The sequence below is a fragment of the Ursus americanus genome, chromosome 21, assembly GCF_024610735.1.
Source record: "Ursus americanus isolate L20-20 chromosome 21, mUrsAme1.1.p, whole genome shotgun sequence".
NCBI lineage: Eukaryota > Metazoa > Chordata > Mammalia > Carnivora > Ursidae > Ursus > Ursus americanus.
In genome coordinates this window covers 40,802,980-40,824,390 of record NC_142147.1, presented here as the reverse complement: position 1 = coordinate 40,824,390, position 21,411 = coordinate 40,802,980, and the positions used below count along the sequence as shown (strand labels likewise).

Here is a 21,411-nt window from a genome sequence, read left to right as displayed (position 1 = left end):
CGCGCGGGCCCGGGTCTCGGCGGGGCGCGAGGTCGCCGTCGCCACCTCCACGGCCGGCCGGCACCCGCCGGCGAGCCGCCCGAGTGGAACACGGGCCCGGATAGAACGCCGGGGGACCCGGAGGAGGGGCTCTGGTCGCCGGGGACGAGGCAGGCTGCGGGATTTGGAAACAGTAAAGTAGGTCGGAGTTGGGGGGAGGTGAACGGGGTTGAAGGGGAGAGGAGCGCGCACGCGCGCTCCCGGCGGCCGGTCGGAGGTGCGCGAAGGCGGGGGTCCGGGGCGCATGCGCACGTCTGGGCGGGGCCGGGGCGCGCACGCAGGGCCGGGCGGAGTCAGCGTGGGGCACGTACTCTGGCCTGGGGAGGAAGGCAGAGCCGGTGCTTTCCTCCTGGCCTGGGATGCGAGTCCTGGGAGAAAGCTGGACACGCGGCCTTTTGCAGACTCGCAGGCACGCACACGCACACACAGACACAGCAGCTGCCCGGGCTACCCACCTCGCGCAGCAAAAGAAACACCTCCCCCTAGACACAGGCCTTGTGATCATAAGTTTTATTAGACTTAGGAGGGCAAGATCATCAGTTAAGTCCCTCAAATTAAAAAAAAAAAAAAAGTACAAAAGGTACATACAAAACGTGAGATCAGACGATTAAACTTTCCCGACTCAGGGCCAAATTCTGCAAGGGAGAAAGAGAAAGGGTGAGAACTGGGGACGACAAGAGGAGAGGGTCCAGGAAGGGTCTTAAAGCCAGGAAGGATTGTTCACTCACCTTCTTAAGCCTCCGCTCCCGTGAGGCCTGGGAGTCCGTCTCAGAGTAAGGTGGAGGCGCTGGAGGGTAGTAGGCCGCCTCCTCATCTTCCTCCTTATAAGGTCGCCTCCTCTCAGCTGGCCCCTTTTTCCTCAAGGCCTCTTCCAGTAGCCGCCCATCATATTGGGGGTCCCCAGACCTGGAGCCATCCTCCCGAGGGTCCCGGGAGCGGTGGTGGCGGGACCTGGGGTCAGCATGAGGGCGTTCTCTAGATCTGAAGTCATCGTAGTGGGGATCCCGGGAGTGTGGAAATTCCCTTGGGTCATCTTGATCATAGAGGTCATCTCGGCTTCGGCTTCTTGGTGGTCCATAGGCTTGACCTCTCCTCCCCCTACTTGGGGGAGACCTCCTCCCGGATTCAGCAGAGCTCGGTCGGGTGAGGTCATCCAGAGCATCCACAGATCGGGCACGGGGCCGCCCGGCCCCCCAGCCACTCCCTGGCCGCTCTGTGGGGGCCTCTTGCTCCCACCCTCTGGGACTCCGAGGGGAATGGTGACCCCATTCCTCATCCCGGATTGGGGTAAGGGCAGGACCTCTGGAAGGCCGGGATCGCCAGTCGTCCTCATGGAGGGAGGTGACTTCACTCATGGCTGTAGGGAAGGGGGGTGTCACTGACTGCTGGGAGGTCCGGAACTCCAGGGCCCAGCAGAGTCACCCACTTGGCTCACACACTTTCTGGGAGGCCCTAGACTTCTCATCTTTTAAGTATTGACATGAAAGGTGTTGTATACTTCTCACTGCGGCCATGGTAGGGAAGGAGGTACTATGTCCAGGATTTGCAACAAGCATACCTGGGGCTTCTCCCTCCCCACTCAGGAACCCCTCAAACTGCAAGGCTCCCACTCACCCCGCTCTACACGGCCATTGGGGGCACCAGGTCGAGAAGGGTCAAAGTTGGCCAGCTCTTTCTCCATGTAGTATAGGACCCGCATGGAGTCATCCTGCTGGCTGGCCTGAATCCTGTAGCCGCTGCGGACTTCTAAGGACAGGAGATGGAGGTGATCAGTTTAGGAGAACAGATGCTGAACCAGCCCCTTCCCGTAAAGACGTGTTCAACCTTGTAACAATTGGTTCTCACCAGAGGTCACACTGCTGTCTGTGTCACGAAGCAGGGGTACCTGGGAGCTGTGGCCGCCAACTGAGGGAGATTTGTCTGTCAGTGGTCGCCCACCTGGGGCAAAGCCCTCCAGACCCAGCCTCCAATCCCCTTTCTTCCAGCCCCAGACCCCTTAGTGCCCAAAGGCCCAGCCTACCCCTGCCCCAGCTGCTCCCGGCTCCCCCAGGCCTCACCTGAGCTGTTCCTGTCGAACTCTCCAGGGTACCCGTTGTAGACAGGGCCCATGGGAATCATGGCTGGTGGGGGCGGGGTCTTGGCAGGGGAGAGATGAGCATAGGTGCTGGGGGCGTAGATGCTTGGGACGCCTGAGGTGGCTGCTTTGCCTGCAGCATACACTGGGGAGGACACAGTATGAGAAAGCAGCCAGGAGCCATGCTGCCCTTCACTGCGTTAGAGGGTCTGGAGGGACATGTGCCTGGACCTTCTTCCCAACCCCTAAGCTGTGGGGCTTCCCATGGATTGGCTTCTGCAGAGTTCCAGAGACTCGGGCCCTCAGCTTCATTGAATCCACACCTCCTTTGTGTTTCCTCACACAGGTTTTGGGGCAGGGGAGTACACACTGGCAGCCCACGGCCCCCATCTGGCTAGCCAATATGTCTGTTTGTATGATGGTTTGCCTACATTTGACAAGGTTTTACCTAAAAATCCCAGCTCTCTAGCTGCCTCATCAGGAGATGTGGCCACCCTGGGCCTGAGTTCTTACAGAGCAATAGGAGGCAAAGATGCCCCTTTAGATAAAGCCCATGTGCTGGACCCTCTAGCCGGACTCAAGTATTGCCCTTTGGCAGCTGAGCCACCATTCCAGAAAATGCATCATGCGGGGGGTCGGGGGGTGGGGGGGGGTGGGGAGGGTAGGAAATCCCATGCCCATTCCCCTCTCATGGTGCAGGGTTCTCCAGGCCCAGATGCAATGGAAATCATTCTGAGGCAAAAGCGTGGGAGCCTCAGAGTTCACTTGCCTCGGCCAAGCAGCCAAGTACCTCCTCAAAGTCCTTCTAGTGTTTCCAACCCCACGGCCACACCCACTCCCAGCCCGCCCCCCGCCTGGAGCCGGGCATGACAGCTCAAGGGCAAATCCTCCTTGCTGCCTTCCTCCCCAGGCAAGAGGCAGGGTTCAGGTGGCTGCTCTTGTGTCAAAGTCACTGGGTCCCACTGAGCAAGTTGCTTCCTCCCTGGGATTGTGAGAGGGAAACGGCAGGCTCAGGAAGCTCCCTCCTCTGATTCAGTTTGGAAGCCAAAAGCTCAGCAGCTCAGAGGCCCCTCTGTGGCTTGGGGGAGCTGTCATTTTCTAACTAGCTGTGTGCTGGTCCCAGCCGCCTCAGCAGGGGTGTGGCCCCAGCAAAAGTAACAGGGCCTCTGGCAGGGAGTTAATGGGTCCTCTGAGGTATCAGAGTCTCGGGAGGGAAGGAGCATGGCCTTGGGACAGACACTGGCCATCCCGGCCCCAGCCTTCATCAGTGGGGTAACTGCAAATCAGTGGTGGCAGCCCCCTGGGGGTCCCTCCTCACCTGTGACTGGGACTAACCCCCACTGCCTGAGGCTGAAGCCCTTAACCGGAAAGGACAAGAGACACAATGGCCGGCATCCGCCTCCAGAGAGCAGTGGATTTTTCTCAGGCCAGCCATACTCTGAGGGACCAGGTTGTCCACTGGTGAGTTCAGTGATCAGGAAATTAGCCAGTATGGATCGACTGGCAGCCCTGTGCTGGGTGCTTACACCACAGTCTTCCCTTAGCTCACAACACCTTGTGGGAACCTTATAAAGAAGGAAACTGTCTCAGAGAGCTTGTCTGAGGTCACACACTGGCCGTGGCACGGCTCCAATGTGCTTCCTGGCCCTCAGTCATTCCCAACAGCTAGTGGGTGAGGGGCATTTATGTAGGCTGGGCCCTGCACTAAGTGCGGGCCACGTAAGGGGAAGCTGCTCCTTAGGCTTCTGAGAAGGTAACACAACCAGCCAGGCCTCCAACCTCCACCTGCCTGAGCCTATGACGACCTCCTGCAATTTCATGGTGAAAGCCTCTTGGACTGAGCAGAGGTGTGGCCATCCCCAAGGAGGGGAAATGGGGATGGTGGCAAAAGGGAGGCCCACCTTCTCCTTTGCTTCCCCCTTCTCTGTTTTGTTGCTCTTTCCCTCTTCATCTCTGGTCCCACTTCTACCCCCAGCCTCCCAGGTACCTACTCTGATGTGCTAGAGATGGTCCTTACACATAGTATCTGCGTAAACCCGAGTCCTCGTGTGGGTGTGGGTTTTTAAAATTGTATAAATTATATTAGTGCTGTAAACCTTCGTTTGGTTTCTTACCTTTTTCATTTCAGATTTTATTTTTAAAGGGAGCTTTATTGGGGTGCCTGGGTGGCTCAGGTCGGTGTCAGGTTTCCTGCTCAGCAGGGAGTCTGCTTCTCCCTCCCGCTCTGCCCACCCCCCCACCCCCACTCGTGTTTTCTTTCTCAAATCAATAAAATCTTTGAAAAAGAAAAAAAAGGGGGGGAGCTGTACTTCCCAGTGAATGACGTTTTGTACTATTTGACATTTTTTTGTCATGTGCATAAATGATGCTTTCAAAACAAACAACTCAAAATAAGTGAAAGTTCAAAATGATGCAAAGCTGGAGTACATGTAAATGATCATCTAGAACAGAAGATCCCCCTTGGCCCACTGCTCACCTCACACCCTCCAGACCAGTGGCGCTGTCCTGGGAAGCCAGCACCTGGCTGCCTCCGGCCCCGGAACCCAGGAGGGAGGCCTGCAGGGGTGGGCACGTGAGGGGCACTTACGGGCCTCTGGGCAGCAGCACTTGTCCGGGCAGCAGGGGCACCTGACGTAACAGCAGCAGGTGTGGGGGCAGCACTGACACCAGCAGATGCCCAGGAGGAGGAAGACGAGGAAGACAGCCAAGCAGACCACGACCACAAACAGCCAGTCTGCAGAGAGAGAACTGGCCGTGAGCGGGAGGCCTGGGAGGGAAGAGGGACACAGGGACACAGGGACACAGGCACAGTGGGGCGATGCAGAATCAGGGGGAGGGTGAGGCGATTCGTGAAGCTTGCCAGGGAAGCTGCGACCCCTGCTGGATTCTCCAGCCAGACGGGGGCCACAGCAGCAGACGGACGCCCACCCTCTACCACCCAGGCCGGCCCTGAATTTAGGAACTTGCACTGGGCTCCTCCGGCAAGGCAGAAAACCAGAGGTGACCTGGCTGGAGCAAGAACGGGACGTAGCCGCAGAGGAGCGACAGAGAGCCAGCTGCCCAGAGCCCACCTTCTAGAAGAGCACCGCAGGCGCCAGTCAACAGGAGCCCCCTGCCTACACCCCAGGCCCCTCCTCAGCCAGCCCGCCCACCCCAAATCCCAGAGCCAGGTCACTAGAGGCCACGGAGGTGGAGTCAGGTGGGGTTAGTGGGGGTCCACAGCGAGCGGTGTTTAGGATGGGGGGGGCTCCACCCCGTACCTTCCATGGGCCCCGCCTGAAAACCAGGTAAGAGCTCTGCCACCCCCGAGGTCCTGCCTGGAGGGACAAAAGAGAGACAGATTATGCTGGCAAGGGCCAGCCCAGCCCGCCCCCACCCTGAAGTCACGCTCCAAGCTCTTCAGGGTGAAGGTATGTCCTGAAGCAGAGGGGTTGGTGGCCTAGGAGGGTCCTAGCACATGGCTCCTGCCCCTCCTGCCCCCGTGCTGCCGCCGCCCCAGACCATGTGAGTGCTGTTTTCCAGAAGGCTTCCACCCCATAATTCATCCACTCTCTCATGCCACGGGGAATTCTGTGGCCCCAAAGTGTTCCAGAATACATCCCGTGGGTTCTGAAGTTTCAGCCTCGTGTGGGCACCCCATCTTTTCCACATACATGGGTCCTATCACCCCAAAGGGTTCCATCTCCTGTGAGAGGGATAGTCCTGTTTCATCAGGCAGGGTAGGCACAGTGCCCTAGGGCCCATGAAAGTCATAGTATGGCCCTGAGTTCCAGCTCATTTCACACATACTGTCCCCTGTACAAATTCCGCGGCCCAGCCAGTGCCTTCCCTTAAGTGCTGCCGGTTCTCTGCGCCCCATGAGCATCGTAGCACGGGGGCACCCACACGCCCCCGGCTCTCCCTCCACAAAGCTCCCGCCAGCAGAGCTCTGGACTCTGCACCACCTGCCCCAACGAGTAGGTTCTAGCATGCAAAGCAGGGGCTCGCTCCCAAAGCGTGGTCCTGCCTGTGAGGCCAGGACGGTCTCCAGAGTAACACCAAGTCTCATTTGCCTTTTTCGCGCTGCTTCTCCCACTGGTGTTCCAGAGGCTCCGAGAGGAGTGGTGACCTCATCGCTCTGATGATAGTGGACTGTGTGCTCACGGGCCTTGTGCTTTAAAAGTTTCCAGCTCTCAATCTGTGACGTTAAGCAACTATAAACATCACCCACAAAAACTTATACACAAACTCTTGGAGATCCTCAAGAGTTTTTTACAGTGTTACGCAGGTCCTGACGCTGCGTTCTGAGAAATGCTGATGTCGGCTGGGCGTTTGGCCCAAGGACACACGGAGTTCTCCAGGTCCCTGCTGCATGTGTTTCTGTCACCCACACGTGAGCTCTGTCGTGATCAGAACACCCTGGAGCACAGCCCCTGTCATGTGTGCTCGTTCACACATGCGTTTCCTTGCATCATGCGTGTGATGATGGCAACGTACAGCCCCACAGCGCCACACTTAGAGCACGCGCCTCCCAAGACTCCGTGTGTTGGCTGAGAACAGAGCGTCTGGCTAATGGCAGGGCCCTTCCGCACACAGCAGGGGGACCTCGCGGCCAGACCCCGGGGGGGGGGGGGGGCTGCTAGTGGATACCCCACCCTGCCCTTGAGCATATGGCGGTGGCCTCACTGTGTCAGCCACACAACGCCATCCCTGCGGGGCAGAGGGTGAGGTTCCTGAGCAAGGGACCCGGGATGAGCTGCGGCCCTGGGGATGTGGCAGGGGGTGGGGGGCGGGTCCAGCCTCCCCTCAGTGAGACACACCATCTTCCCTCCGCACTCAGTGCCAATTAACTCTGAAAATTTGGATTTAAAAAAAAAAAGAGAGAGACGGGGAAGAGGTAGAGTCCCCAGTTCTCTCCACTCTCAGTTTGGCTCTGGCTTATTTGACATGTTGGAGGGAGGAGTCCCTGCCTGGGGTGCAGGGCACAGAGAAGCCCCAGTGACTGGCGGTGCCACGAGAGGAGAGCGAAGCAGGCGACAGAGTCCAGAGAGTGAGCTGAAGGGCAGAGGGCAGACACACAGAAGAAGCTGAGGAAGGGGCCCTGATCCCTGTTCCTGAGCCCTTCCCAGGCCCTCAGGGCCCAACCCACTCACCCAGGACGATGAGCTCTGCGTAGGCCTCGTTGTTCCCCTGGAGGTCCTGGGCTGAGACCACGGAGCAGTAATACACACCACTGTCCCCCCAGCCGGTCTGGTCAAAGGTCAGGTCAGCGTCTGCAACAGGAGAGGGGTGAGGACACCGTGGGGGAGAGGACCGGAGCCTCCCCACGAGCACATCAGGAAGGAATGGGGCAAGAGAGCGGGACCGCAGAGGGACCAAGGGGACATTCAATCATTTGCAGCAAGGGTGTACTCCTGTTCAGGCTCTTGTAAACACTTAACACAGGGTATTTCAGCAAGTCTCTGAGGTGGGTCCTGTTACCTTTCCTGTCTTGTCGAGGAGAAGAGAGGTCTGGCAAGATTACAGAATCCGCCCCGTCACAGCGTCGTCAGTGGTGGAGCTGGATGGGCCGACTCTAGAGCCTGGGCTGCGGATTTCTAGCCATCCTCGTACCCCTCTTCCCAAGAAAGGTAACTCCCCCGACATGAAGCACCCCACGGCCTGGTGTAGCCCCAGGGGCCAGAGGCCTGGGTGGCGAGGCAGAGATAAACAGGCCACATTCCAAGAATCAGGTGGCTGCCCAGGCACCAGAAAGAGTGGCTGTGAGAGGGAGACAAGGGCCACCCCCGGTTCCTGAGTCGTCAGCCCCACATTCCAGGTCAGGCCCAGGGCTTGGGACGCTCAGGCGGGCAAGGAGCCCATCAATTAGGGCAGTAATGAAAGTCTTCCAGCACATCCGGTTTCCTCTCTGCTCCTTGAGCCCTAATTAGTTAAATCCCTTCGGCCATTCACTCACGTGGGACCAGGTGGGACCACGGGCGACTCGTGGAGGATGGCAGACCGGAAGGGGCCGAGGTGAGCACTCCCAGAGCTCCCCAGCCACTCTTGCTCCCTGGCTCCTGCTGACCTGCCCACCTCTTGGCCCCAGCACCCACTGCCCTTCTCCATGCCGGCTGAGGGTAGTAACTGTATGCGCCCCCGTCTGCACCACCCGGCACCCAGCAGGGCACCAGTCCATTGCTGAGGGAACGAAAGAACGGGAGTCTTCTTCCTTCTTCAAAGACCTCACATCGACAGAAAAGTGCTCCTGGGGTGCCTGGGTGGCTCAGTCAGTTAACCATCTGACTCTTACTTCGGCTCAGGTTGTGATCTCAGGGTCGTGAGATCAAGCCCCACATCAGGCTGCGTGCTCAGCAGGGAGTCTGCTGGAGATTCTCTCTCTCTCTCCCTCTGCCCCTTCCCCATGCTCATACTCCCTTTCTAAAAAAAAAAAAAAAAAGAAGGAAAGAAAAAGAAAAATCCTCCAGCTGATGTCTTCCTACACCATTCCAAGTGTCTAACCCCAGTGTGTAAGGCCCTTGGCAAGATTGGCTACTGGTTACAACAGCCTCAACCCTGCTCTTCTCCTTCGCTCACCAGACTCTTAGACACACTGGCCTCCAAGACACTGGGCCCATCGTGCCAGGGCTCGTGCTACTCCCTCTGGCTGGCACTGGGCTCCCTGATGCGAACACGGCTGCTTCCATCCTGCAAGCATAACCTCCACCTGACTACTGAACTGTCAGCCAGCTTAGGGACTGACCCTCCATGACCCCACGCCCAGGAGAATGTGGGCTCCACGCAAGCAGAATCTGGCCTCTCTCGGCCACTGCCAAGTCCCCAGTGCTGGACACCGGGGCTTCGCCAGGACCTGGAAATGAACCCCCTCCCTCTTCATGCTCCCCTTTCTTAGATCATGTCGTCTATTCCAGCATTCTGGACACACGGCTATACTCAAATAGGCACCTGTGGGGCCCCTGGGTGGCTCAGTCGTTAAGCGTCTGCCTTCGGCTCAGGGCGTGATCCCAGGGTCCTGGGATCAAGCCCCATGTGGGGCTTCCTGCTCTGCTGGGAGCCTGCTTCTTCCTCTCTCACTCCCCCTGCTTGTGTTCCCTCTCTCGCTGGCTGTCTTTCTCTTTGTCAAATAAATAAATAAAATCTTAAAAAAAAAAAAAAAAACCAAATAGGCACCTGATACACTCATTCAATATTCAACACATAATTACCGAATGCACCCTATGTTCCTGGCAGTATCTGAGGCACCTGGTATACTGGAGAACGACGGCTCCCGAAGCCTGATCTATGGAGCCTGGGGTTCCCCCCAGATGTTTTCAGGGCATCCTTGAGGTCAAAGTTATTATCATAATAATACTAAGATGTTATTCGCCTTTTTCACTGACATGCTCATGCGTGTGCCCTGAAGTCTTCCAGAGGCTACAGGGCATGTGCTGTCACAATAAATCGAATGCAGAGCAGCTCTGAGAATCCAGCTTCCTCTATTCAGGCCGACTTGAAGGAGATGTGCAAAAATATAAAGCTAAAGCAAGGCCATACTTTTCATTAAGGTTTTTTGCCGTGTTTTGGAAAACATGGCTATTTTTCATAAAAAGCATATTATTTATGTTAACCTATAATGAGTTTGTTACTATCATCTTGAATATTTTTCAAACTTCTCCCAGTTTGCTAGTTATAAAAATAAGGTTCTGGGAAGAATTTAAGAGTGAAAAAAAAAAAAAAAAGAGCATAGAGGCCCCCCAACCAACACGTTTGAGAAGCACTGCGACAGAGAGCAGACATAAATCCCAGCTCTTACGGAGCTCAGATCCTAACAGGGAAAGAAAGACAAATAAAAAATGTAAATAGATCACATATCAGAGAGTGATAAGGGGTATGGAGAAAACTGATCAGGGAAGGCAGACAGAAAGTACCAGAGTGGAGGTGGGAGTTGTACAAATTCAAGGGGTAACCAGGGGAAGCCCTTCATGTAAGGTGACCTTCTGAGGAGCCGCGAAGGGGTGGAGGACACGACCCCTCCGTGGTCACGCATCTACCCGCTGAGTATCGAGCTCTCTCCGTGCTGGGTCCCTATACACGTACTCTTCCATCAAATCCTCATACAACGCTGAACTACACGCTCCCCAATCTTCCTGATTCTCCGTTAACACCCCGTCGGCCCATCGATTTCCCACCTACATCCTTAATCAGATTCCAACCACATCTCTCCCCAGTCAGAGCTCAGGGGCAGGTCCCTGCGCAATGCTGAGGGCTTGGATGGGAACCCCAGCTACTGCAAAAGTTCCTAGGCCAGGAGTTGAAATCTGGGCTCCAGGGGGCCGGATCCCCGCCTCAATGTGTTTTGTTTGGCCTGCATAATGTTTTCAAAACCCACAAAAAATATGGCCTTCCAGCTTCTTTTGATCAATTCTAAGGCCTGGGCCCACCTCCTTCCTGCAAGGCACACCCTGTTCCTGGTCTGTGTCTGGTCCTGACATCACTTGGGCTGGGCATTGCCCTCATTGTTTCAGGTGCCAGGAGAAGATGTGGGTCTTCAGCTGAGAACAGAAGCCAGGTCTTGTCCATACCCCTGGGCCTCTGCTTCCTTATCCACGTAGAGCAGAGGCAGCCCTCATCTCAGAGGTCCCAGGAGCCCCAAGCAGCCTGACGAGGCAGAAAGAAGGCTCCTATCCCCGTGCTCTGTGTCACCCGGAGCAGGGATGAATGGAGGGGTAGCAGGAGCCACCCTGGGCGGACGGACCCCGAGGGTGCGCACCATTATAATTTGCCTAGGGACAACTTTCAGTTAAAACCTGGATAGCTGGTGACCCCAGGAGCACCAAAAGGAGGTCCACTTTTCTCCATCCTCAAAGCTGGAATGGAGGAAGCCCCCGCGGCTCCCGGGTTTCCTGAGAGGACGTACACACAATGGATATTTACAAATTACAGCCTGTATCACACACAAGAGCACGTCAAGGCAGCCTGAAACACCCAAGCCGCGGGGCCTCTGGAACACAAGGAGTCTACCCCCCAGGAGAGCCTGAAGGTCACTCTGGAACTCAGCAGAACTCAGCATGATTCCAGCCAGCCTTCAAGGGCACTCTCCGTTTTTTGGGGTGTCCTGACCGGGCTGCTGGGCCATCATGCCTGGTCCAGGCCCGAGAGGGCACGGAGTTATAGGGGAGGGGCCTGTCCAGGCCGAACCCCCAAGAAGCTCTCCCACCACCAGAACAGCAGGATGCTTCGAGCTGAGCTGCTCAGGAAAATTCAGGGCAAGTAGGTCCCATCCCTCCCGCCAAACACGACTGAAAGGCTGGGTCCCTGGAAGCCTGCCTTTCATCCATGGTCTCTAGAAGGAGTGCGGGAGTGTGCTCCATGGCCTGCCTGGTCTCTTGGGGTCTGCAAAGGGACGCTCCCTTCCCCACTCTGTCCCCATGCCCAAGATTAAAACTCTAATCCCTGTCTGAGACAGTGAAAGGCTAAATGTATTAAGTGGTTTGAGTGTTCATCCCTCGCCCATTGCAGCCCATCGCCTTCCTCAAAATTCTTTAGGGTCTGGTCCTTTTAAAATCACATTTGCAAAAGATCTTACACCCCCGAGTCATTCTATACTGCACATGGTCCCAGTTGGCTTCCTTTGTAGCACTTAGTACTCCCTGAATTCTCTTACTCCTTATCTGCCTGTTTACGGCCTGCCTCACCCCACTAGAATGTCACCTTCTTGAGGGCAAGGACCTGGCTGTCTTGATCACCACTTACATCCCCAGCACCAACAGCGTCTGGCATTTGGGAGATGCTCGGTAAAAGCAACAGAATGAATGAACGACTCCTGCGAGTGTATAATGTGGCCATTGAGGACTCCACAGGGGAAAGTGTGCTTAAGGTGCCTGGCAAGTCATTAAAATCTCTCATCTAGCCTGTTTACTCAAGTGACCTCCTTGGCGAGCCCTTTGTTGACCACCCTGGGCAAGTAAAGGGGTTACAAGCTTGGAGACGAGACCCAAAGTGGCCGACTTAGAATCTCAGCTCTGCTCCCAGCTTTGTGACCCTGTGCAAGTCGCTTTACCTCTCTGGACCTCTCTAAAATGACAACAGAATCTACTCACACAATCACTGTGTGGTCTAAATGAGTTACTCCACATAAACCTGGATTAGAGCCTCGCACATAGAAGGCCCTTTCTAAGTTATTACATAAATGTTACTTATTGTTGCTGGCATTCGTATTATTATAGAACCCCTGCCTCTCTTCATTACCCAGTTTTATGCTCCAAGCACTTGATAGCCTATGTTGTGTTATGCTGTTCGTCTTCCACCAGGAGGGAAGGGATTTCATGAATGTGTTTACTGCTCTATTTCCAGCTTCAAATAGCACCTGCATATCTTAGGTGCTCAATAAATCTTTGTTGTTAAATAAAGCATGGATGGATGGACGAATGAATGGATGGATGATGGAAGGAAGGAAGGAAGGAAGGAAGGAAGGAAGGAAGGAAGGAAGGAAGGATCCCTCCCTCATGAACCTTTCGGGCACTGGTGCTCAAGAACTGCCAGGTGGGGACACCAGGTTGGGTACAAGGGAGCCCGCGCCACCACCCCAGCAAGCCCCGCCCCGCCCTCTGCCCCGCCCAACATACTTCCTGTGATGGTGATCCTCCGGCCCTGGTAGTAGTCTCCCAGGGTCACGGCATTGCCCTGCTTGGTGGCCACAACCCTGACAGTGCGCATGCTGTCTTGGCACTCCACATAGGGGTTGTAGCCTGGGTTACCCGCTGCCAGCTGGGCATTGAGCTGGTTGTCAGCGCTGGTCGGGGAGAAGGCATCGGCGATGCGGTCCCGGCAGAAAGACTTGTACTTCCAGATCACAATGGGTGCTGTTGGGGTCGTGGTCAATTGGTAGGTGCAGGGCAGGGTCACGGGCTGGAATAGGATCACCACGTGGTAGGGGTCTGACACCGTCACCTGGATGGCGCTGGCAGGGGCTGAGGGCGAGAGGAGAGTTAGCAGGGCCTCTGTGAGCTCAGGGAAGTACTACAGTAGGAAAGAGCAACAGCACTTGTCACCCGCTTGACATTTACAAGTGTAATGGCTTTACAGAGTGCCTAGCACACATTGTTTCTTAATCCCTGGGACCAGAGAGGTAAGCTCTGATAATCGTGCCCATTTTCTAGACCCATGGGCTAAAGTGGCAAGTACAAGGTCATATGGCCAGATTTCTTGGAACACCCCGTCCACCCCTCTTCCCAGAGTGTGGCCTCTAAACCCAGCTCCCTCTTCCCTTAGCCATTCTCTCATGGAAAGGACCTCTCTCTGTGGCCTGTCCAGCAAAGCACAAATGACCACAAAGCCACCACGCTCAAGGCCCGACTGCAAAAACAACTAGGACAGGTTGCAAGTTTCACGGGGCTTTGTGGATGGGAGGGGGGGCGGTGGGTGCGGAATTTTGGAGTTGTTTCACCGAACTATTTAACCAGGGAGTAGGTAAAGCCCCCACATTGTCTCCATCAGCGTCCCACCTCACCCTACCCAAAGCCATCTCAAAGGAACACACCAAAAGTACTTGGGGAGAGATAAAGTCTCCTCCACCCTCCCCCACCCCGCCCACCCCAACACACACCAGATCCCGGTGAAAGCTTGCCAGCAGAAGATGATTTCACACCAAGTCCATACGTCCATCTTACCAGACCCTTAAGCAGATACTTCGGGACACGGGTGGGACTCGGGGCCGGAAAGTCCCTAGTCCTACACCCACCCGAGGCCTGGGCACGGTTTCCTGAACTCTCAGTCCAGGAAGCGTCTGATCCAGCCCTCGAGTGCCCACTCCCCGTTACGCCAAGATTTAGAAATCTTGGGGTGCGCCCAAGTCCCCATCCCGGCCTTTCCCAGTGATCGGGTGGTCCTTCACCCCTACACCACAAAGGGTCCCATTCTCCTTATCGCTCCAGGGTTCGCGGTCCGGGGAGTTTCACTTCCTGCTATCTCTGAACAAGGGCGGGGGAGCGCTCCCTGACTCCAATGGGCACTTCCCCTCACTCTGGCACCCAAGGGATTTCCCGAGACCCTGGGAATCAGGAGATCCTAGTCTCGGCTCTCCCCCTCCCCAGCTCTCCAGCCTGCTCGACGGTGAAGAACTCCATCCATCCCCCTTCTATAGTGCCCTCCCGCCGTTCCACCGCACCAGAGGCCCCGCTCTCCGTACCTGTGCACAAGGTGCTGAGAAAAAGCCACACGAAGATGACCGCGCCCCAGCCCCGAAAGGCAGGGTACGGGCCCACCCCCCAGGACAGCCCGCGGGCCACAGGCGCCATCGCGGCCGTCTGGGCGCGTCCGGCCCGCGCGTCCCCTACTTGGTACCGTGAGGGTAGGGGGCGCGGCGCGCACCAAGGCTGAGAGGGGTGCGTGCTCCTCCCCTTCCCGCTTCCGTTCCTTGTCCCTATTCCAAGCCCACCCTGCCCTGTTCCAGGGCTTTAATGAGAGGAAACAACGTGGATGAGGAGGACGTTTCCAGCTTTCGCGGAGAAACTTGCCTGACCCACCGTGGCTCTGCGAGCCATTCCACCCCCCGCACGCTCTGGGGAATGGATCGGCCCAGGTACAAGGGTGAGAACAGAGGGCTGGGCCAGGGGGTGGGCGGCGGGGAGGGGCTCCTCCACCTCCCTCCCCGGAAGTGGGCCGACCCAGGTGCGCTCCGGCCCCGAGGGTCGGAACCAAGTGACCAGCCCGCCGGGAGGGCGCCTGCAGACTGGGGATCCTGTCCCGCCCTATCCTTCCCTGGGCGGAGCCGAGAAGAGTGTAACTCACGGGAACCGAGGCTCAACTGCGGTGATTCACCTGTTGAGGGGGGCGGGTCCCTCCCTGCACCTGTCCCCGCTCTGCCCACACCCCTCTCCCGGGCTGGCGATGGACCCGCCTAGGTACACCCTGCGGGGAGGGGCGAGTCTAAGGGAGCTTTGGGCGGGGAGAGTCTCCCGTCCAGGGGGACCGAGGCGCCAAGGGCGTCTTGTTAGATGACTTAAAAGACCGACTGAAGTTTCCGGAAAGGAAGCTCTACCCTTTTAGGGACGCCCGAGGGGCATCGGGCCCAGGAAAAGTTGGAATTCTCTTTCGGAAGTTTTCCCCGCCTCCCCCCTCCCTTCTCAAGTCGCGGTTCAGCCCCCGGGCATCCCTAGCCCTGGACACTCTGGGTCTTAAAGGGACCGGATGGAGGCGCGGAAGTCGGGGTAGGTTTCCGCTTCAGGATTGCCGGGGCCTGGGCCACCTGCGCCCTAGGGCTGGGCGTGTCGAGGCTCCGGAACGCGGGGCGTTCGGCGCGGCTCTTCTGCCCCCCGAAGGCGGCTAGGGGAAGCGCCTCCCGGGAAACCCTAGGCGCTTTCTCTGAGAGGCTCCCTGGAGGTCGCAAACGGGCCACTGGCTGGCCGGTGCAGTACCCAGGGGTGTTGTGTTCGACTGCATCCTGTTAAAATTCAAGTCGGATCGCGTACATCTGCTCAAAACCTTCCTGTAGCTCCACTTCCCAGAAGAAACCAAACTATAGTGGCCTGAGCCCTCTCTGTCCTCCCCTCCTTCCCCTCTCCCCCTGGCTCACTCAACTTCACCACACTGGCGCCCACCCCACCCCCGCCCCGGTCTGGAATGTCCCTCTCACGCTCCCACCTCAGGCCGGTTGCCCTTACTACTCCCTCTGCCCTCACACCCTTCCCGCTGATGGCCACATGACCTTCCACCTCCTTTAGGGCTTTAACTAGAGGTCACTTCTGATAAAATTTCAACCCTTTCATGTCCTTCCCTCACCTCTTTATTTTTTGTGTCTGTGTGGTAAAATATACATACCATAATACTTAATCATTTTAACCATTGTAAGTGTTCAATTCAGTGGCGCTAATTACATTCATAACGTTATAAACTCCAATATACACTCTGTATCAATTCAACAATAACTCCCCATTCCTACCTGCCCCCAGCCCTTGGTAACTTCTTTCCTACGTTCTTTATCAAATTGCCTATTCAGAGCACGTCATGTAAGTGGAAACATATAACATTTATTATGTCTGGCTGTAGAGAGCAAAATGGAGTCTCTCATGTCAAGCAGGAGCCTGTGTCAAGCAATGATGCGAGCAGGTAAGGTCCTGTAGCTAGGAGATATCCCTGGGACCAATGTCAGCTGACACCCCAGAACCCATAAGGAGCAGAACCAGAGGAGATCTGCAGAGACCCCAAACTGATTAAATCCCTTTAAAAAGGGAGAGATTTCGGTCAGTAAACTCTCAAGACTCTTCAGACCTGACCCCTCTATGTCTGACCACTTTAACAAGGCAAACGCCCCCGAAGGCTCTGCCAGATGGATCTCTGAACAGAACCGAGATCCTTCCCTGCTTGAACATCAGAAGAAGTCAGTGCCAGGAGCTGATCTGGGCCAGACGGAGGCCTTATCTCAGCTGTGCCCCAAAGAGCGACTTCGCGTTTGGTTCGTTCACTTCCTGCACCCTTCTGTTATCTTGTTGTCGTGTGGTTTGTCTTCTGTCCTGCTCTGTGTGCTGTGTAAGAAGCCAGGTTTAATCACATGGTGAATTGTCATTGAGTCTGGAATCCTGAACCTGCTTTATAATTGTGATTTAACTTTGCTTTATGATTGAGCAAAGCTAACGTTGTGGAAAGACACAACTCGTGTGTGTGCCTTCATAGTGCGCTCGGGACACTGGCTTATGCACTAAGTGTAATGTTTTCGAGGTTCATGCATGTTGTAGGATGAAAATTTCCTCCTGTTTTATGGCCGAATAGTATTTCATTGTATGTGTATGCCACATTTTGTGTATCTGTTTATCTATCATTAGACACTTGTGTTGTTTCCACCTTTTGGTTGTGGTTGTTGTTTTAAAGATTTTACTTATTTGAGAGAGAGTGCAAGAATGCGCGTGCACATGAGAGAGAGCACAAGCCAGGGAGAGGGGCGGAGGGACAGGGAGAAGCAGGCTCCCCGCTGAGCAGGGAGCCCTACATGGGACTCAAGTTTATTAATTTTACCTCTCTCCAAATTGGATGATTTTTACTTCTTTTTCTTGTCTGATTGCTGTGCTAGGATTTCTAGTACAGTGTTGAATAGCAGCAGTGAAAGTAGGCATCCTTGTCTTGTTCCTGACGTTAGAGGGAAAGTATTCAGTCTTTCACCATTGAGTGTGATGTGAGCTGTGGTTTTTCCATGATACCCTTTATCGGGTTGAGAATTTTCTCTCTAGTCTTGGTTTTCAGAGAGTTTTTGTCAGTAAAGGATATTGGATTTTGTCAAATGCCTTTTCTCCATCAATTGAGATAATTATGTTTCTTTTCCTTTCATTCTTTTTCAAAATTTTTAAAAATTTAAAAAAAGATTTTGTTTATTTATTTGAGAGAGAGAGAGAGCGCATGAATGGGGGCAGGAGCGGGAGGGGCAGATGGAGCGGGAGAAGCAGACTCCCCTCCAAGCAGGGAGCCTGATATGGGGCTCGATCCCAGGCCCTGAGATCATGACCTCAACCGAAGGTTTAACTGACTGAGCCACTCAGGTGCCCCTCTTTTCCTTTCGTTCTATTAATGTGATGTATTACTTTGATTAGTTCTCTTATGTTGAACCACCCTTACATTCTTGGATAAAGTCCACTTGGTCATGGTGAGTAGTCTTTTAATATGCCGTTGGATTTGCATTGCTAATATTTTGTTGTTATTTTTGCATCTGTATTCATAAGGGACTTTGGTCTGTAATTTTCTTTTCTTGTGATGTCTTTATTTGGCTTTGGTATCAGGCTGGCTACATGGAATGAGTTAGGAAATGTTTCCCCCCTCGTCGATTTTTTGGAAGAATTTGAGAAGGGTTGATGTTAATTCTTCTTTAAATATTTGGTTAATCTGTGAAGTCACCTGTGCCAGGGCTTTTCTTTGCTGGGAGGTTTTTAATTACTGCTTCAGTCTCTTTACTTGTTATAGGTCTGGTGAGATTTTCTATTTCTTTTTGAGTTGGTTTAGGTAAATATATGTTTCAAGGCATATGTCCGTTTCTTCTAGGTTATCTAATTTCTTGGCATCTAGTTGTTCCTAGTATTCTCTTATAATCCTTTTTATTTCTGTAGGGTCAGTAGAAATGTCCCCACTTTCATTTCTGATTTTAATTATTTGTGTCTTTTATCTTTTATTCTTTGTCAGGCTAGCCAAAGGTTTATCAGTTTTGTTGATATTTAAAAAAAAACAACAACTTATGGTTTCAATGTTTTTCTCTTTTTCCCTATTCTCTATTTTATTTGTCTCTGGTCTACTCTTCATTATTTCCTTCCTTCTGCTAGTTGTGAGTTTAATTTGCTTTTTTTCCCCCTAGTTTCTTAAGGTAGAAAGTCGGGTTACTAATTTAAGATTTTTAAAAATATAGACATTAAAAGCTGTAAATTTCTCTCTGAGCAATGCTTTTGCTGCATCCCACAAGTTTTGGTATATTGCATTTTCATTTATCTCTAAGTATTTTCTAATTTTCCTTCTGATTTTTTGACTTATTATTTAAGAGTGTTTAATTTCCACAGTTATTCATTTTCTATTTTTCCTTCTGTTATTGATTTCTTAATCCCATTGTGATCAGAGAAGATGTTCATGTGATATCTGTTTTTTAAATCTGCTGAGACTAAGTTGGTGGCGTAACATATGGTATATCCTGAAAAATGTCTCATGTGCACTTATATTTTGTTGTTGGGTAGAGTGTTCTGTATATGTCTGTCAGGGCTAGTTGATTTACTGTGTTGTTTGAGTCTTTCATTTCCTTACTTTTTACCCGTTTGTTCTATCCATTATCAAAAGTGGAATATTGAAGTCTCCAACTATGATTGTAGAACTCCATTTCTCTGTCAGTTCTATCCACACTTGCTTCATATTTTGAGGGTCTGTTATTAGGTGTATAAATATATTGGTTATAGCTTCTTGCTGTGTTGAAACTTTTATTAATAAATACTATCCTTCTTTGTCTCTTGAAACCTATTTCAATTTAAAGTCTATTTTGTCTGATATTAGCATAGCCATTCCAACTCTCTTTGGTTACTATTTGCATGGACTGTCCCTCTCTATCCTTTCACTTTCAACTTATTTGTGTCTTTGAATCTAAAGTGAGTCTCTTATAGACAACCTATAGTTGGATAATGTTTTCTTTATCTATTCTGCCAATCTCTGTCTTTTGATTTAAAGAAATTACTGATAAGGAAGGACTTATTTTTGCTTGTGCTGTTCATTTTCTGTACGCCTTATAGTTTTTTTTTTGCCCCTTATTTACTCCATTACTGCCTTCTTTTGTGTTTAATGTTTTTATAATAAAATGTTTTGATTCCCTTCTCATTTCCTATTGTACATATTCTATGGCAATTTTCTTTGTGGTAACCCTGGGAATTACATTACATATAAAACCCCCTAAAGTTGTAATGCTTCAGTTTGAATTTATACCAGCTTAACTTCAGTATCATATAAGAACTCTACTCCTGTTCACCTCTATCACCTCCTTTCTAGTATTGGTGTCTCAAATTACATCCTTTTTTTTAAAAGATTTTATTTATTCATTTGACGCAGAGATAGAGACAGCCAGTGAAAGAGGGAACACAAGCAGGGGGAGTGGGAGAGGAAGAAGCAGGCTCCCAGCGGAAGAGCCCAACATGGGGCTCGATCCCAGGACTCCAGGATCACGCCCTGAGCCGAAGGCAGATGCTTAACGACTGAGCCACCCAGGCGCCCCTCAAATTACATCTTTATACACTTTTCCCAATAGCAAAGATTAATAATAATTTTTATGGATTTTCTTCTAAGTCATGTAGATAATTAAAAGTGGAATTTAATACAATAATACTAGTTTTATCATTGTCAGTGTATTTACCTCTGCTGGAGATCTTTATTTCTTCCTATGGCTTCTGGTTACTGTTCAGCATCCTTTCATTTCAATCAGGAGGGCCCCCTTCATCATTTCTTTCAGGGCAGGTCTAGTGGCAACAAACTCTCAGCTTTTGCTTATCTGGGCATGTTTTGATTTCCTCCTTATGGTTCAAGGACACTTTTGCTAGTTATAGAATTCCTGGTTGAATTTTTTTTTTCTTTCAGCACTTGGAAAATTTCAACCTGTTGCCTTCTGGCCTCCAGGGTTTCTGGTGAGGAATCAGCTGAAACTCTTACCGGGGACCCCTTTATGTGACAAGTTGCTTCTCTCCCTGCTTTCAAGTTTGTCTCTTTCCTTTTGGCTTTTACCACTTTGATTACAATACGTCTTGGTGTGGATCTTTTGGGGTTAATTCTATTGAAGTTCAGTGAGCTTCTGTGATTTGTAGATTCGTGTCTTCCATAAAATTTGGGAGGTCTCTGGCTGATATTTGTTCAAATGTAATTTTGTAACAGCTTTCTCGTTCTCTTCTTCTGGGATTCTAACAATACGTACGTTGGCCTGCGTGATTGTGTTCCGCGGGTCCCTTAGATTCTCTTCACTCTCCTTCAATCTTTTTTTTTCTTCTGTTCCTCAGACTCAATACTTTCAGTTATCCTATCTTCAGGTTCACTGATTGTGTCTTCTGCCTCCTCACCTCTGTTCTGAACCCCTTGAATGAGTTTTTCATCTCAGTAATTGTATTTTTCAGCCCCAGAATCTCTTTTTGGTTCTTTTTTATGTTTTTCTATGTCTGTCTTGATATTTTCACTCTGTTCATACGTTATTTTCCTGCGTCTTCTCAAGCTCCTTGAGCATTTGAAGACTTTGTTTAAGTTTTTGTCTAGTGTGTCTACCACCTGGGCTTCCTTGGGGATATTTTTTCCTTTGAATGGGCCATACTTTTCTGTTTCTTTGTATCTTGTCTTTTTTTGTTGCTGTTGTTGAAAACAGACATTTGAATCTTATAGCTGTTGTACTCTGGAAATCGTATCCCCTCCCCCAGGGCTTGCTAGCAATTGTTGTTGTTCTTGTAGGGTGTCTCTATGCTGGGGATCAGCCTGAGGTGAAAGCTTAGGGTCATCTCAGATCTCTTGTGAGTTTGTATTTTTCCTTGGGTTTATGCAATGACTTTCTAAGTTCTCCTACATTATGTATGTGTTGTTGCTTACAAATGTCCTAATCCCTAAATGTCTGGCTTCCAAAAGGGGGAAAAGGGGAGATAACCCAGAGGCTGTCCCTTTAAATCTCCTGGAAGCTGCTTCAGCCAGTGAGAGTCAAAACAATGGTGGTCTGCTTCTGTGTCTGCTATTTTGTGATCAGAAGTAGTATTCTGCAACCAGAATATAGGACCCTGATATTTAGAGGACAAGGTCCTTCTTGTGCATTCCCCAATAACAATACTGGCTGAGCACTTTATTTTAAAAAACTCATCAGGGGCGCCTGG

The 21,411-nt window shown here is 52.2% G+C and overlaps 2 protein-coding genes across 3 annotated transcripts in view; one reads left to right on the top strand and one right to left on the bottom strand.

The window, feature by feature from the left end:
* Nucleotides 1-532: 532 nt before the first annotated feature.
* Nucleotides 533-14,641, bottom strand: LSR (lipolysis stimulated lipoprotein receptor). Of its 2 annotated transcripts, XM_045796676.2 has the most exons (10): nucleotides 14,259-14,641; nucleotides 12,697-13,041; nucleotides 7,246-7,365; nucleotides 5,374-5,430; nucleotides 4,701-4,847; nucleotides 2,097-2,258; nucleotides 1,885-1,944; nucleotides 1,654-1,785; nucleotides 768-1,396; nucleotides 533-674 (listed from the first exon to the last, which is right to left on the bottom strand). In XM_045796676.2, exons 1-10 carry the CDS (start codon nucleotides 14,365-14,367, stop codon nucleotides 639-641), a joined length of 1,797 nt encoding a protein of 598 aa, XP_045652632.1. In that variant the 5' UTR covers nucleotides 14,368-14,641; the 3' UTR covers nucleotides 533-638. The 2 variants fall into 2 exon arrangements, with proteins under 2 accessions (XP_045652632.1, XP_045652633.1); XM_045796677.2 differs by lacking the exon at nucleotides 5,374-5,430 and having other exon boundaries at nucleotides 14,259-14,640.
* A 21-nt stretch (nucleotides 14,642-14,662) lies between these two features.
* Nucleotides 14,663-21,411, top strand: part of LOC123791732 (protein FAM187B-like) — a 28,608-nt gene continuing 21,859 nt past the window's right edge. Inside the window, exon 1 of the transcript XR_015728101.1 lies at nucleotides 14,663-14,881. The gene's annotated coding sequence lies outside the window, so the exon portion shown is untranslated. The remainder of the gene's footprint in view (nucleotides 14,882-21,411) is intronic.

Excerpts from the sequence above, each read along its gene's own strand:
- LSR (XM_045796676.2), bottom strand. The coding sequence starts at position 14,367 with ATGGCGCCTGTGGCCCGCGGGCTGTCCTGGGGGGTGGGCCCGTACCCT. Across the intron at positions 13,042-14,258 it reads TCTCAGCACCTTGTGCACAG|CCCCTGCCAGCGCCATCCAG; the intron begins GTACGGAGAGCG and ends TCTCGCCCTCAG. Across the intron at positions 5,431-7,245 it reads CGCAGAGCTCATCGTCCTGG|GCAGGACCTCGGGGGTGGCA; the intron begins GTGAGTGGGTTG and ends TTGTCCCTCCAG.